Source organism: Bubalus kerabau, chromosome 6, assembly GCF_029407905.1.
Source record: "Bubalus kerabau isolate K-KA32 ecotype Philippines breed swamp buffalo chromosome 6, PCC_UOA_SB_1v2, whole genome shotgun sequence".
NCBI lineage: Eukaryota > Metazoa > Chordata > Mammalia > Artiodactyla > Bovidae > Bubalus > Bubalus kerabau.
Genome location: NC_073629.1, coordinates 52,095,237 through 52,112,779, shown reverse-complemented (window position 1 = coordinate 52,112,779; position 17,543 = coordinate 52,095,237). Strand labels below are relative to the sequence as shown.

The 17,543-nt window shown below is 36.5% G+C and overlaps 1 protein-coding gene and 1 long non-coding RNA gene across 8 annotated transcripts in view; one reads left to right on the top strand and one right to left on the bottom strand.

Annotated features, from left to right (window-relative positions):
* Nucleotides 1–17,543, top strand: part of BTBD8 (BTB domain containing 8) — a 95,296-nt gene that overhangs the window by 70,439 nt on the left and 7,314 nt on the right. For 5 of the 7 annotated variants that reach the window (XM_055585143.1, XM_055585142.1, XM_055585141.1 and 2 more), the window contains 7 exons: nucleotides 4,102–4,284; nucleotides 4,942–5,079; nucleotides 5,982–6,111; nucleotides 8,493–8,554; nucleotides 15,703–16,408; nucleotides 16,607–16,694; nucleotides 17,127–17,266. In XM_055585143.1, coding sequence (XP_055441118.1) covers nucleotides 4,102–4,284; nucleotides 4,942–5,079; nucleotides 5,982–6,111; nucleotides 8,493–8,554; nucleotides 15,703–16,408; nucleotides 16,607–16,694; nucleotides 17,127–17,266 — 1,447 coding nt within the window. The remainder of the gene's footprint in view (nucleotides 1–4,101; nucleotides 4,285–4,941; nucleotides 5,080–5,981; nucleotides 6,112–8,492; nucleotides 8,555–15,702; nucleotides 16,409–16,606; nucleotides 16,695–17,126; nucleotides 17,267–17,543) is intronic. The other 2 variants (XM_055585138.1, XM_055585139.1) reach the window with 2 other exon arrangements.
* The window catches only part of LOC129655140 (uncharacterized), a 38,267-nt gene continuing 27,874 nt past the window's right edge, over nucleotides 7,151–17,543 (bottom strand). The window contains exons 2-3 of the long non-coding RNA XR_008715782.1: nucleotides 9,025–9,101; nucleotides 7,151–7,279 (exon numbers count right to left, since the gene is read on the bottom strand). This is a non-coding gene — a long non-coding RNA (uncharacterized LOC129655140). The remainder of the gene's footprint in view (nucleotides 7,280–9,024; nucleotides 9,102–17,543) is intronic.

Here is a 17,543-nt window from a genome sequence, read left to right as displayed (position 1 = left end):
ACAGCACTGCGTTGAATATGTGCTAGCAATGCTTTATATCCTTCTGGTGCCCCACCTCCTGTCCTCTTGACCCATGTGTGTGCTTCAGCCATTGCTGCAGCATGCAGCTGCACGCGGGTGTAACCTGACAACACTTTCTCAGCCACATCACACATACTTCTCACTTTCTGTTCTGAGGCTTCACCGCTGCTCCACCCCGGGTACCCACAGTTATGCAAACCGTGAAAGGGAATATCCCAGGGCACAAACCTTGACCAACAGGAGACGGGAACCAGTAACTAAGTATATCCCTGATATAGCCCTTTAGGTGAATAATTCAAATTGTATTCTCTGTAGCTCTTCAGGGGATACCCAACAAGACTGATCCCCTGTTGCCCGCAACAACAATTGCTATATATCATTGCTTCTCAAACTGTATATACAAACACTTCAGGATCAGGAATTCCTTGGCGGTCCAGTGGTTAGGACTCCATGCTTCCACTGCAAGGGACACAGGGTTCAATCCCTGGTTGGGGAGCTGAGATCCTACATGCAGCATGGCACAGCCAAAAAAAAAAAAAAAAAACCACTTCAGAGTCTTGGTCAAATGTAGATTCTAAATCAGTAAGTCAGGGGTGGAGCCTGAGATTCTGCATTTCTAACAAGCTTCAGGTGATGGGTATTGCAGATCACACTTTTGTTAGCAATCAGCTAGGAAACATATCCTTCCATTGACTTTCTCTCCTTCCCTATTTCACTCTCTTGGGATCTCTGGCATCCAAGCCTATTCCTTAGGCTCAGTTATTAGGCAGTTCCTAGATAAGACTAGTATTGATCCAGCAATATTGACCCAGCATATTAATTTTATCCCATAGATATACTCACATTCATGTGAAATAATGTTATCTACATGGTTCTTCATGACAACATTGTAATAGCAAAAACTGGAAACAACATAAATACCTACAAGTAGAGGTCTGGTTGTATCTTATGTCCATATTAGGGACTGTTCTGTAGATGTTGAAATAATAATAAGGCTCTTTATATTCTGATAACAAAAATATTTAAGGTGTGCGCTCAGTATAAAAGCAAAGTACAGAGTACTGTGCATATTAATGCCTCCATTTGAGGAAAATGAGGGAAAAACTACCTTTTTTATTTGTTATACATAAAATAACTCTGGAAAAATACAGAAAATAAATAATATTGATTGGGACAAGGGAAAATAGGTGGCTCGGGACAGGAGTGGGAGACTTCTTAGTAATGCCTTTTATATATTGTTGAAATTTGAACCATGTAACTATTGAATTTAAAATTTTATGTTTGGTCTAGCAGTATATTACATTTCCTTCCTTCTTTGAACCTCAAGCTACTCTTAACATTTAATATTATTATATATTCAGATCAGTATGGAATAAGATGACATACCATCTGTTATCATTTACGTCCATATTTTAGTTTTCCAATAAATTTCAAGCTAAATTATGACAACTATACATCTATATTTTTTAAAAAGATTACTGTCAGAGCACATAACATTATGAATATAGTAAGCATTTCATAGATACCTGCCAAGTTTATTTGATTATACTTGTCTCTAATACTAGAACAGTCCCTATAATAGAACAAATTTGGTTTATTGCCTGAAACTCTTAGTAATTGCACAGTTACTCAGGAAGTCATCAGAGGAGGAAAGGATAACAGTAAATTATAATAAATATGTAAATTTTTTAAAGACTTGAATTATAGCATATTGCAATTTTTTTTTACTCAAATAAATAATGCAGGGGAAGTATGTAATATATTTTGAAAGAATTCTTAGTAAATGGGTGAAATTTTTAAAGTTTTGATGTTCAAAGTTTAAACTTAATTTAGCTTAAGAATTCACTTACAGACTCTAAGTCTCTGATGTGCTTAGAGATCAATAAACATTTGAGTGTCTGCTATGACCCTGTTCTATACTAGGCCCTGTTGATACAATGATGTGTAAAAGGAATCTGGTGTAGGTGTAGAGATCAGGGAAAATTTCCAGGTTTTCTAGTTATTTATTGCTGTGTAGCAAATCACCCCAAAACTAAGTGGCTTTAAACTATTGATAAAATTTATTCTCCTCTTGAGAAACCTGTTGTTTAGGTCAGGAAGCAACAGTTAGAACTGGACATAGAACAACAGACTGGTTCCAAATAGGAAAAGGAGTACGTCAAGGCTGAGTATTGTCACCCTGCTTATTTAACTTATATGCAGAGTACATCATGAGAAATTCTGGGCTGGAGGAAGCACAAGCTGGAATCAAGATTGCCAGGAGAAATATCAATAACCTCAGATATAAAGAAGACATACCCTTATGACAGAAAGTGAAGAGGAATTAAAAAGTCTCTTGATGAAAGTGAAAAAGGAGAGTGAAAAAGTTGGCTTAAAGCTCAACATTCAGAAAATGAAGATCATGGCATCTGGTCCCATCACTTCATGGCAAATAGATGGGGAAACAGTGGAAACAGTGTTAGACTTTATTTTTGGGAGGCTCCAAAATCACTGCAGATGGTGATTGCAGCCATGAAATTAAAAGACGCTTACTCCTTGGAAGGAAAGTTATGACCAACCTAGACAGCATATTAAAAAGCAGAGACATTACTTTGTCAACAGAGGTACATCTAGTCAAGGCTATGGTTTTTCCAATGGTCATGTATGGATGTGAGAGTTGGACTGTGAAAAAAGCTGAGCGCTGAAGAATTGATGCTTTTGAACTGTGGTATTGCAGAAGACTCTTGAGAGTCCCTTGGACTGCAAGGAGATCCAACCAGTCCATCCTAAAGGAGACCAGTCCTGGGTGTTCATTGGAAGGACTGATGTTGAAGCTGAGACTCCAATACTTTGGCCACCTGATGCGAAGAGCTGACTCATTTGAGAAGACCCTGATGCTGGGAGGGATTGGGGGCAGGAGGAGAAGGGGACGACAGAGGATGAGATGGCTGGATGGCATCACCAACTCGATGGACATGAGTTTGGGTGAACTCCGGGGGTTGGTAATGGACAGGGAGGCCTGGCGTGCTGTGGTTCATGGGGTCGCAAAGAGTCGGACACAACTGAGCGACTGAACTGAACTGAACTGAATTCTCTGTGAGTCAACTGGGTGATTTTTTTGCATATCTTGCCTGAGCTCAGTCCTGAGGCTGCTTTCAGCTGATGGCCAAGTTGGAGGCTGGGCCTCCTGCACCCTTGGGCTTTCTTACCAGGCTTCTTTTTGGCTTTGTGGTCCCAGAACCAAGAGGGTAAAGATACAGGCTACAAGGGTATTTGAGATCTAGGCTCTGAAACTTACACAATATCTTTGTTTGTGCCAGCAAGTGAACTAGCTAGTTTAGAATCAAGGGATGAGGAGTCAAGTGCACCTCTTGAAGAGCTGAGCTACAAAGAATTTGTGGCTATGTTTTTCAGTCTACTACAATTGATCAGATAACTATTTATTCAGTAAATAGGTATGTCCTATTTAAGGATTGTTTAAGAATTAAAAATGAAACAAATAAAATACAATAATTTATAAGTTGCCATTTTTTCCTTTTCCTTGGAGCACATGGTATTTGTGAATTGTCATTCCATTTTTTTCATAGAGATAAATATTCATAATATTCTGAATCATTATTAAATAAATAAAATATAAAAAGAAGAGTCTTAGGAAGAAGCAAGTCACTTGGGTTTGGAAGTAATTTTTACCCTTTCTAAATTTGTAATAAAGAACATGTATTTTATAGTCAGAAAAGAAATAATACTGTGTCAGTGTACCTCCATGCAGCTATGAATATCTGTAAGCATAGAAATTAACTCAGTAGTGAAAAATCTCAGGGAAGTCAGGCTTTTCTTTGTAGTTATTTTGTAACTTTGCTCTCATGTTTCTTTTAACTATGCTTTAAAGGTGATTTGTTTCCAGCTCAAAGTTTGCCATTTTAGGATAATTTTGAATGAATGAATAAATATGTAAAGCTAATGACAAAGATATTAGCTATCTGGAATTTTGGGTTTTTTGCAGGAAGCATCACAAGAAAATGAAAGTACTTAATTTGCTTGAAAAGTTTTTTTTATGAGCAGTAATCTAACTTTTTCCCCCAATATTTTCAAAATTATAAGAATGATAAGAATGCTGCTTTTCTTCTGATGGAAAGTGACAGGCTAATCGTCAGTTTACCCAGAGTGAAGTGGACAGAGTCAGCATTGATCATGGCATCTCAGCTCCAAGAAGAATGCATTGCGTTTATTATAGAAAATTTCTCCAAGATCATTCAAAGTGAAAATTTTGCTCTTCTCTTACAGGTACTATGTCTAAAATTATATCCTATATTTAGTCCCATCTTTGTGTTTTGATTATAATTATGTAAGAGTTTTCAAATGCAGGTTCCCTTTGATTAAATTAGTATGACTTAAGTAAATTCCATACCAGATGGCATGTTTGCCTAGGATTTAGGGCAGTGATGGACAGGATTTTTGGCTCATACATAAGATAATGAAGGGAGGAAGGGACAGGTTGGAGTGCCCTGGCAAGGCACAATGTAACTATAGCCAACTCCAGCCCTCAATCAGCTAAGCCGTACTTTAGAAATTGAAGTCATAAAGATGTTTTGAGCAGTAATACAATTATGGTCCATGAAAAATTCTCTGTCTTACTGGGACCCACATTCTCTAAATTTAGTTACTAAAGAACTTTTATTACTTATTTCTAGGCTCTGTCTTAGTACTGTTTTGGCTCTTAAGAAGTGTGTGTGTGTGTGTACATGCAGATATTTTTAACAGAGGAAAGGGTTTAGTATAATATTTATTATTATAATTATAATAATTATATTATTGTTAACAAAAGAAATAAGTTTTCTTATTGAATTCATACAACCAGTTATGATGAATGGCCAGATGCATGCCAGACTTCCACATTTCTTACACATATTCCTATTATATGTCAATTTCTGTGTTTTATAGTCACAAGCAATGAGTAGTACATCTGATCTGTTGGACAAAATTTTTAAAGCTGTTGAAGAAAACATTACCACTGAGAATAGTTGCTCGCTTCTTATGGCTCTGGACACATTACTGAACTCTGACAGTACAAAAGAAATGGTATTAAATATCATAAAAATTAATTAAAATGATGAAATATTTAAAGTATTATAAGATTTTAAAATATATACATATTTTAAATGTTGCATGATTCATTAAAACTAAGTGTTTGATACCTGGGGATTGGTTATAGTCTGTACTTTTATGTATATTTGGGATTTCTTGTAATGCATAATTTTAAAAATTTCATTTACCTCTAAATGGACTTACTATAATTATAGAAGTTTAGAAATTTAGAAGTTTGGCTGGCTAATTCTAAGCATAGTTTGGTAGCAATATTAATTGGTACAGCATAACTTTAGTATTTCTCCCCAGTCTCTCCATTAAATTTCCTAAATATAAAACTTAAAGAATTTTAAAGGATGTTTTAGAGTTTTAATCATCAGTGTCTTTTAATTTTATAATATATTTTTTAATTCCTTTTTGTTTTAAGAAAAAAAGCAGTTAAAGTTGGATTGACTGGGAAAAAGCAAAATTAAAATATATTTTATTTTTAAACAATTCATGAATGGTAATAAATAAGCTAATTGCAAATACTGACAATTTGTTCAAGAATGACAAAAAATTGTCATCATATTTATTATTACTGCATAGGATATTTGACCTTGTAATGTCATAGTTGATTTGAAAAGGATGTGGAAGGTATTTATATAAAGGTTATTGGTAGTTTAAAACAGTGTTTGGTTAAAAGGACAAGAGTGAAAGAATAAGGCTCGTGTTCACTATAAAATTCTGTTGTTGAAGAGTAAGCCTTCATAAATAACTTGTACCCTGCGATCTTAAAAATCTAAGTGATGACATCATTGATCTAGCTTAGGAGTAAGTAGATTCGGAAAGGAATAATGACTGGTTGCTATGACAATGTGGCTCTCACCAGCTGCTGATTTGTTGCCTGAACACAGGGTTTTACGTGCAAGATCCAGGCTCTGCGTGATAAGCTGTGGATCTTCCTGGTTCAGTCTTTCTATGCTGTTCGTCACACAGAAAGCTGGAAGCTGATGAGCACAGATGATCAACAGAAAATCCAAGCAGGTATGTTAGCCTTGAGATTTTTTATTCCTATAATTGTGACAAGGGATATTTTAAAGGAATTCCAATAAGTGGTAGGGTTAACATTTATTTGCTTCCGTTCGATAACAGCCTGCTAATTGAAACAAGTGATAGTATGTTTAGGCAGTTTTAATAAATCATGCATTTTTTTGTTTGTTTTTTGAAAATGAAACTCATTTCCTTTATACATACATATATAATTCTACTTTGTATTAGCAAGTGTTCTAGCAAATTTGCTTAAAAGCATTCTTGTAGAGAGATTAGAAGTATAGAAAATGTAACCCATACAGAACAGATTACCAAACATACTTTCTCTCCCTTTCAAAATATATTTTTCCATAAAGGTTTTCCATCTTCTTTTGCATAAGATACCCTTCCTTGTGGTTTTGCTTAGATTAGATGGCTTTATTTCACGATCGATTGGTTCAGTGATATGATGTGTGCTATTGCGGAGTGTCCCTCAGGAGCCGCACAGTGGTCTTTGACATTTAATAGGTACCATTTGAAATATTAGCATTAAACAAAGGAGGTATACTGCTCAGAATGTGTTCAAAATGTTACAATAGAAAATTGAGGGTGTGGAACTAAAAATGGCTTCATGACTATTTTTGGATTAAAGCAGGTACCTTAGGAAAAATATTGACAGATTCAGTAAGTTTATTTTTCAAAACATTTTAAGAGACTGTATTTTATGAAGCAAACATTTCTGTACTATAAAACATCGAAGACATATATGATATAATATATTCTTGATAACACATGGATATATTAAATTCTTTAATGGTTTAGTCAGAATATGATCTGCTCTGTCTTGTGTTAGAAGTATAACATGTTAGTGTAGCTAGATGTGATCTCAGGAATACTTTGCAAAGAAATCCAACAAAATAATAAAACAACAAAATCTATGAAACAACAAAAGTCATGAGAAGGTCTTTATAAATTGAAATTTTTTTCCTGTGACTATTTCTGTTCTGATTTTTAGATGACAGTTCATCTGTATGATTCAGTGTGAAAAAATAAGATCAGCATTCCATGCGTAGGTGTCAGTCAACTCTCTTCTGTTTGAAAGTAAACTTTGTTTTTCTCCATTTTTTAAAGGATTTCATAGTTGGGTCCCAAACAATCTTCTTTATCTTAGTTCTGCAGAGTGCTAATATAAAATACATGTAAATACAAACACATACACATATCTACAACAAAATGTTATTGGCATTCCAACTAATTGTCAAAAAGAACTTTTCAATCTACTACATCAGTGTAAAAATAATTTTTAAAATCTTAAATATGTTGAATTATAATGAGTCCTAACCTATGCATAATTACTGCATTGGGAAATCCCAGATAAGGAGTAATTCTGGGTTCTCTTTTTTATAACATTTCTTATGTTCTAGTTTGAGTTACTGATCTTTGGGAGAAATCTTGAATTAATTTCTACCTGTATATTTTTGTGCAGTCATTTGCTGACCACAAACCAGTCCTTGTAATGCTATTTCTAGGAACCTGCTTTGTCTTATAACATAATTCCTATAGAACAGAGATAGTAGAAGGTGTATGGTAGAATTACAGATAATTTAATGTATTTTTCATCAGCTGTTTTAATAAAAATAAATTTGGAAATTATATATATCTCTTCAAAATGTATTTTAAAGCTACATAACCTTCAAAAGGAAAAAATCCATTAGCTAAACTATATTTATAGCTCTTGTATCATTATTCCTATATTTTTCCCCGACGTCATTTAAATTCTTATTTAAAGAATATCAACTGAGTTCCCCAATAATTCCCATATAAACCTAAACCTATAAAATGAATTTTTATGTAATTCTAAAAAGAATGATATAAAGTTTAAGGATTGTCTTATGTTTTATTTTCAACAAAACCATGTTTTTTCTCTTTACTCTTTCCTCCTGACATACCTGCAAAATTAGAAAATTTTAAGTGTTTTTATATTTTTAGGATAGAAATTTTCTCATATTTAATAGTTCATAAAATATTACATTTGCCACAATCTGTAGTTTTTTAATTTGGAAAACCAGCTAAAAGGAAGTTATCTCTAAAATTTCACACCTTGAGAAAATTCTAGGTTTTTGTAAATGTACAAATCTTTTCCACAAGGCTATATGTTTCTCATGTATTAATTTTAATAACATAAAATCCATAGGAACAAGAAAATAAGATTCAAAATAAATTTCTTTAAGATAACTTCTAAAGCAGATAGTTATTTAGTGTATTAGATTGTTTCAGCTTTTTAAAAGTTATTTCCATCAAAATATAGCATTTCCTGCTGATATATTATTATCCCTTTACTTCTATGGTAATAAGAGTGCTTCCTATAAAAATAAATTGCTATTTTTCCCCTACAGCTGCATTTGACAAAGGTGATGACCGAAGACTTGGCAAAAAGCCTATATTCAGTAGCTCTCAGGTAAACTTTTACAGTTTTATAAGCCCAGATGAAAAATAATTTAAATTTTATTATTTTATATTTTCAGAATAATTTTTTAAAATTTATTCATTAACTAAAGCTGTTCCTGGATGGAAATAATTTTGACTCTTTTTTAAATCAAGTTAACAGTTTTAAATTTTTAAGTGATATGCATTTTTTATATCCAGTTGACATGGGAAGTGAAATATTGTCTACCTTTTTTATTTCCTTGAAAACCTTTTTGGCAACTAGCATAGTGGAACTATTCCAGATCAGAAATTGTCCAGAATTCTAAATCCATTTCCATGTCTATTTTTCTAATTAACCTACTTCTTAAAAAGAAGATTTTAGTTGTCCCAGTTTTCTCTAAACTAAGATTTTAATCCACATAAGGTATTTTTGGTGTGCAAAAGGCAATTAACATCAAGAGTACAGTTGTGTTCACTTTAAAAGTTACTTGGTGTACTTACATGCTGCTGCTGCTGCTAAGTCGCTAACCAAAATAGTCAAACTCTTAAAAACAAAGTAGAATGGTGGCTGCCAGGGTCTGGGGAGACAAGGCAAAGGGGAATAATTGTTCAATGAGGATTAAGTTTCAGTTTTGCAAGGTGAAAAAGTTCTAGAGGTTTGTTGCACAGCAAGGCATATATAGTCAACCTGACTGTACTACCCACTTAAAAATAATTAAGATGGTAAGTTTTATATTATTTGTTTTTTTAGCACATTTACACATACACACCGGAGAAGGCAATGGCACCCACTCCAGTACTCTTGCCTGGAAAATCCATGGACGGAGGAGCCTGGTGGGCTGCAGTCCATGGGGTCGCGAAGAGTCCGACACGACTGAGCGAATTCACTTTCACTTTTCACTTGCATGCATTGGAGAAGGAAATGGCAACCCACTCCAGTGTTCTTGCCTGGAGAATCCCAGGGACGGGGGAGCCTGGTGGGCTGCCGTCTATGGGGTCACACAGAGTCGGACACGACTGAAGTCACTTAGCAGCAGCAGCAGCACTCATACACACACATACACACACACATTATTAATGATGGTTAGAGTTTCAGTCTAGCTAACTTAATATATGTGAAGTACAAAATTATACTAACCTAGACATGCATTCCAATGATATGGAGACATACACTGAGAGTTCCAGTTTGAAATGCAAAGAATATATTGCCCTTGCAAGAATGGAATAGGGAATCTTCTCTGCCTTATCGGCTAGTAGATAGGAACTCATACAGCTTCAAGCCACAACCAGTAGCTCTCATGGCTGTGGCAGAGGTCAAGCTCCAAATGTCTTGGGTGAAAAACTGTGGGACACCGGAGCTTTTTGCTAGTACAAAAAGTCCTCCTAGGACTATTTCCCAAAGTCTATTTCATAACATACTAGCTCCATCATTTAAAAAGTTAAAATCTAGTAAAAACAATGTAAAGGAATGTACTAGACCTGAAAGTGTGTCTAAGAGGAAGGCTTTAGAGGGTTACTCTTCTTCTTTATCATGTGGTGAACATTCCTAATTGGTCAATTGTATATAAGAAACATATGTAAACTTTGTAGATATAAATCACAGATTGTCTAAAAATGCATATACATTGAATTCTCACCATGTAATGTTAATGCTGAAATTTCTAAAGCACTATCAGTTCAGTTCAGTTCAGTCGCTCAGTAGTGTCCCACTCTTTGCGACCCCATGAATCGCAGCACGCCAGGCCTCCCTGTCCATCACCAGCCCCCAGAGTTCACTCAGACTCACATCCATCGAGTCGGTGATTCCATCCAGCCATCTCATCCTCTGTCGACCCCTTCTCCTCCTGCCCCCAACCCCTCCCAGCATCAGAGTCTTTACCAGTGAGTCAACTCTTCACATGAGGTGGCCAAAGTACTGGAGTTTCAGCTTTAGCATCATTCCTTCCAAAGAACACCCAGGACTGGTCTCCTTTAGGATGGACTGGTTGGATCTCCTTGCAGTCCAAGGGACTCTCAAGAGTCTTCTGCAACACCACAGTTCAAAAGCATCAATTCTTCAGCACTCAGCTTTTTTCACAGTCCAACTCTCACATCCATACACGACCACTGGAAAAACCATAGCCTTGACTAGATGGACCTTTGTTGGCAAAGTAATGTCTCTGCTTTGGAATATGCTGTCTAGGGTGGTCATAACTTTCCTTCCAAGGAGTAAGCGTCTTCTAATTTCATGGCTGCAGTCACCATCTGCAGTGATTTTGGAGCCCTAAAAAATAAAGTCTGACACTGTTTCCACTGTTTCCCCATCTATTTGCCATGAAGTGATGGGACCAGATGCCATGATCTTCGTTTTCTGAATGTTGAGCTTTAAGCCAACTTTTTCACTCTCCTCTTTCACTTTCATCAGGAGGTTTTTTAGTTCCTCTTCACTTTCTGCCATAAGGGTGGTGTCATCTGCATATCTGAGGTTATTGATATTTCTCCTAGCAATCTTGATTCCAGCTTGTGCTTCCTCCAGCCCAGCGTTTCTCATGATGTACTCTGCGTATAAGTTAAATAAGCAGGGTGGCAATATACAGCCTTGACGTACTCCTTTTCCTATTTGGAACCAGTCTGTTGTTCCATGTCCAGTTCTAACTGTTGCTTCCTGGCCTGCATATAGGTTTCTCAAGAGGCAGGTCAGGTGGTCTGGTATGCCCATCTCTTTCAGAATTTTCCACAGTTTATTGTGATCCACACAGTCAAAGGCTTTGGCATAGTCAGTGAAGCAGAATAGATGTTTTTCTGGAACTCTTGCTTTTTCGATAATCCAGCAGATGTTGGCAATTTGATGTCTGATTCCTCTGCCTTTTCTAAAACCAGCTTGAACATCAAGAAGTTCACAGTTCACATATTGCTGAAGCCTGCTTGGAGAATTTTGAGCATTACTAGCATGTGAGATGAGTGCAATTGTGTGGTAGTTTGAGCATTCTTTGGCATTGCCTTTCTTTGGGATTGGAATGAAAACTGACCTTTTCCAGTCCTGTGGCCATTGCTAAGTTTTCCAAATTTGCTGGCATATTGAGTATAGCACTTTCACACCATCATCTTTCAGGATTTGAAATAGCTCAACTGGAATTCCATCACCTCCACTAGCTTTGTTCGTAGTGATGCTTTCTAAGGCCCACTTGACTTCACATTTCAGGATGTCTGGCTCTAGGTCAGTGATCACACCATCGTGATTATCTTGGTCATGAAGATCTTTTTTGTACAGTTCTTCTGTGTATTCTTGCCATGTCTTCTTAATATCTCCTGCTTCTGTTAGGTCCATACCATTTCTGTCCTTTATCGAGCCTATCTTTGCATGAAATGTTTCCTTGGTATCTCTAATTTTCTTGAAGAGATCTCTAGTCTCTCCCATTCTGTTGTTTTCCTCTATTTCTTTGCGATGATTGCTGAAGAAGGCTTTCTTATCTCTTCTTGCTATTCTTTGGAACTCTGCATTCAGATGCTTATATCTTTCTTTTTCTCCTTTGCTTTTCGCTTCCCTTCTTTTCACAGCTATTTGTAAGGCCTTCCCAGACAGCCATTTTGCTTTTTTGCATTTCTTTTCCATGGGAATGGTCTTACCCCTGTCTCCTGTACAATGTCGTGAACCTCAGTCCATAGTTCATCAGGCACTCTGTGTATCAGAGCTAGTCCCTTAAATCTATTTCTCACTTCCACTGTATAATCATAAGGGATTTGATTTAGGTCATGAAAAGACTCTGATGCTGGGAGGGATTGGGGGCAGGAGGAGAAGAGGATGACAGAGGATGAGATGGCTGGATGGCATCACTGACTCAATGGACATGAGTCTGAGTGAACTCCGGGAGTTGGTGATGGACAGGGAGGCCTGGCGTGCTGCGATTCATGGGGTCGCAAAGAGACGGACACAACTGAGTGACTGAACTGAACTGAATGGTCTAGTGGTTTTCCCTACTTTCTTCAATTTAAGTCTGAATTTGGCAAAAGGAGTTCATGATCTGAGCCACAGTCAGCTCCCAGTCTTGTTTTTGCTGACTGTATAGAGCTTCTCCATCTTTGGCTGCAAAGAATATAATCAATCTGATTTCAGTGTTGACCATGTGGTGATGTCCATGTGTAGTCTTCTCTTGTGTTGTTGGAAGATGGTATTTGCTATGACCAGTGCGATCTCTTGGCAAAACTCTATTAGCCTTTGCCCTGTTCATTCTGTATTTCAAGGCCAAATTTGCCTGTTACTCCAGGTGTTTCTTGACTTCCTACTTTTGCACTCCAGTCCCCCATAATGAAAAGGACATCTTTTTTGGGTGTTAGTTCTAAAAGGTCTTGTAGGTCTTCACTGAACTGTTCAACTTCAGCTTCTTCAGCATTACTGGTTGGGGCATAAACTTGGATTACTGTGATATTGAATGGTTTGTCTTGGAAACGAACAGAGATCATTCTGTCATTTTTGAGATTGCATCCAAGTACTGCATTTCGGACTCTTTCGTTGACCATAATGGCTACTCCATTTCTTCTGAGGGATTCCTGCCCGCAGTAGTAGATATAATGGTCATCTGAGTTAAATTCACCCATTCCAGTCCATCTTAGTTCTCTGATTCCTAGAATGTCGACATTCACTCTTGCCATCTCCTGTTTGACCACTTCCAATTTGCCTTGATTTATGGACCTAACATTCCAGGTTCCTATGCAATATTGCTCTGTACAGCATTGGACCTTGCTTCTATCACCAGTCACATCTACAGCTGGGTATTGTTTTTGCTTTTGGCTCCATCCCTTCATTCTTTCTGGAGTTATTTCTCCACTGATCTCCAGTAGCATATTGGGCACCTACTGACCTGGGGAGTTCCTCTTTCAGTATCCTATCATTTTGCCTTTTCATACTGCTCATGGGGTTCTCAAGGCAAGAATACTGAAGTGGTTTGCCATTCCATTCTGCAGTGGACCATATTCTGTCAGACCTCTCCACCATGACCCGCCCGTCTTGGGCGGCCCCACAGGGCATGGTTTAGTTTCATTGAGTTAGACAAGGCTGTGGTCCATGTGATTAGGTTGACTAGTTTTCTGTGATTATGGTTTCAGTGTGTCTGCCCTCTGATGCCCTCTCGCAATACCTACCGTCTTACTTGGGTTTCCCGTACCTTGGACGTGGGGTGTCTCTTCACAGCTGCTCCAGCAAAGCACAGCCACTGCTCCTTACCTTGGACAAGGGGTATCTCCTCACCGCTGCCCCTCCTGACCTTGAACGTGGAGTAGCTCCTCTCGGCCCTCCTGTGCCCGCGCAGCCACCTACTCCATATACTATATAAATACTTTAAAATAAATAGACTCCAGGATAGAGTAAATTATGTAAGATTAGTTTTAAAGGTGGGAAGAGGTCTAACATCAGAGTCTTCCTGGTCTTAAGTATTAAAAATAGAGAAATTTATTTTTTGAGCTAAGATTTGATCAAGAAAACAAAATCGAGGACCAAGCCTATTTGAACTTTACAAGTATTACACAGAATCCTAGTACACTCCACTGAATGGGACCAGTTTGTACCCCTAAATATGCATAATTCAAGGCCCAGAGACGTTAATAATGAGTTCTTAAATATCTGAGATTTTTTTCTTCATTTTGAAGCAAAGTTAGAATAAGAATCTAATAATTCTTTATACCTTGCTTTTTGCTAAACTTAACTAGCTTATTTATTATTTATGTATATATGTATGTGTATATGAACATAAACACACACTTACCTATGTTATTTCTATCTTAAACAAATTTCCATTGTAAATAGAAGTTTTCTATATTTAGAAATAACTAGAACTTGAACTGTATATCAATATATGCTCCAGGTAGATAACCATCATCACACGTTCTTTGAGTACCCAGTGTGTGAGGTGCCTGGTGCTAAGGGATCAAAGAAGACAACACAGGTTCTGCCTCACACCTCTACAATTTCATAACAGCCTTCCAATGGAGGGGGGGAAGTATTTACATAAAAAATGGCAATATATTCTTAAAATTTTATTCTATAATTCATACCAGTTATTCACTTCCATACAAGGTTGGTTCTAACCAAAATGATAAAGTAGATGAATTGTCTTTAGTGCCCTTCTATTTTCCTCTTTTTACCTATTTCATTTGTTTTTAGGACCCCTTTTCTTTTCTCCAGACAACCAATACTGTATTAAGATGCTGTGGGCGATGTTTATGGGTTTGGGGTTTTTTTTTTTGCTTTTCCCCTGCCCCAAAACCAAACTTTTCAAATGTCAATGTGTTATTTCCCAGAAGTTTCCCTCTGGCCCTTTCCTCCAGAGGACTAAATATTCAGTGATAAAGTTTCTGGCATTTGGTAAATAGGATTGAAGAGAGAATTTTTGGTGAAAAATCATTATGATGTCCCTCAGAGTTTACCATATAATGACTACCTGCTTAAAGCAGTAAATCTTGAGCTCAAGTCCTAGTTCAGTCCCTTTTCATCATGTGCATGCATGTGAGTGCTAAGTCGCTTCAGTCATGTCTGATTATTTGCGACCCTATGGATTATAGCCTGCTAGGCTTCTCTGTCCATGGGATTTTCCAGGCAAGAATACTGGAGCGGGCTGCCGTGCCCTCCTCCAGGAGATCTTCCTGACCCGGATACTGAACCCTTGTCTCTTACATCTCCTGCATTGGCAGGTGGGTTCTTTACCACTAGCATCACCTGGGAAGCCCATGGCCTTGGGTAAATTCCATACCTGCTTTAACCCCTGGTTTCTTGTCTAAGAAATGGAGATAGCAGCAGGAGATATCTTACAGAATTGTTGTGAGGAATACGTGAGATGATATATGAAAAGCATTTTAGCACAAAACCTGGGAGTGGGCTTTCAAAAAATGTGGGATACTATCGTTTACCCAAGGCATCCTAATACCATTAAGTGTTCATCTCTACCATAATTTCATAAAGTTAAATAGTATGCCTTTTTAAAAGTAGAATTTCCTATTAATTGTTGTTTGTTGCATTTCAGATTTGATTAAGGTAAGGTGATCAAAGACACATTTAAGTGATCCAAGATAATTCAAGTTTTAAGTGGCCCTAAATCATAATGTGAATTTTGCGGCTTTTTCCTCTTTGAAAAACTGGCTATTGAAACATAAAGCATTACGTGTCAAAGACTTGGCAAAATACAAAGTATTTTTTTTTCTTTTTTGTAGCAAAGAAAACAGGTTTCTGACTGTGGTGCTATAAAAAACAAATCCGCTGGAGGAAGTAACAAGAAAGAGTGTCTGAGTTATCTCTCTGCTCATCAGAAGATGAAATCTGATGGATTAGGAGCCTCTGGACATTCATCAAGTACTAATAGAAATTCTATAAATAAAACTTTGAAGCATGATGATTTAAAGGAAAAGGATCCAAAACCAGCATCCAAGAGTACAAAAGAACTAAAAACTGTGGAAAAAAATGTTTCTGGAAAGCCCAAAGCTATCATAAAGCCCAAAACGGAAAACAGTGATAATGCAAAGTCAACAAACCTGTCACCTAGACAAGCTGTGGAAAGATCAGCAACAGCAGCAGCAAATGAACAGAAAAATTCAGGAAATGGAAAAGGAGTGAGAAATCAGGAAGAGCAAATTACAGGTGCCAGACCCAAGGTACTCACTGGAAATTTAAATGTGCAAGCCAAAGCAAAGCCTTTGAAGAAAGTGACAGGCAAAGATTCTCCACACCTCCGAATTGCAGGTCCCTCCAGCAGATCTACAAATTCAAGTATGGAATTACTGACTTCCACTGACTCTCTAGATGAACCAAAAGAAAATGGGTCAATGAAAGAGAAGCTTCCTGGTCATAAACCTTCCTCTTGTGACTCTCGAGGACAGACTGTGAAAAACAGTGTAGAAGGTATCAAAACTTCCACTGTAGGTGAGTTTTAGCACTCTGATACTTTTATTTAGTTTCAAATGCCAAAAAGAATTTAGTTACATATATTTATGCAAACTGAGGAAAAAGTTTTTCTCATTCTAACATTTAATTTTGTGTATATTGTATGACCAGTGAATTTATACATAATTATTACATAGTTACTGTTCAATCTCATGACTCACTCATCTTCATTTACAGCAATGAAATCTCGACCTGTTTCAAAAGATACCAATGGAATTTCCAATAAAAAAAGCACTCATGAACAGGAATCTAATACACATAACAGGTAAGTCTTCATTATTTTACCTAGACATTAGCTTTCTCTGGAAGTCAATCATATACTAACTTCTAGCTAAATATTGTTAAAATATTTTTCCTTAGAAAACTTAATATATTTACATAATGATACTTTAAAACTTATTATACAAAATGATAGAAGAATAATGTATCCTTGTGGCACCTAATTATGCATTGCTTTCCCATAATTGAGCTACAGTTTTATAAACTTAAACACTTACAAACATATGACTTTTTCTATTTTCAGAAAAGAGATATTTTTTACTTCTTTGAGAAAAAGTATTTTTCTTTTTGCTTTTTTTTTTAATTGATGTTTAATTGATTTACAGTGTTGTGAAAAACTATATTTCATGCATAGGTCTTTTAAAAAATTATGTTTCAGAGTCTCAGTGTAATACTGAACACAAATAATTTTTCTTAGTGTGCTAAAGAAGATCACCAGCAAAGGATACAGTGATCCAGTACCACAGGCAATTTTTAAAAAAAGAGGAAATGGCAATGGATGTGCTACAGCTCCGCAGAGGACAAAGAATGCCACAGCTAATCTTCCTAAAACTCAAGGTAAAGTTGAAATACTCCTAGGTTTTACTTCTTTGTTTAAATGGAATAAGCAGAACTCTGATTCTGGAACTTCAGCAACAGATAAGCAAAATATAACATGACTTCACTCATTTTACATTCATTTCATACTTCAGAGACAAGATTTTATTCTTCCACTTTTCAGACAAGTATTTTAGTATTTTGGGGTATAAGTTTACTCTTTATTTTCTTTTGTGAAAATCATATTAAGGGAGTCACTAGGCTATCTGCATTTCTGGTCCTTCTGTATATTATGCTT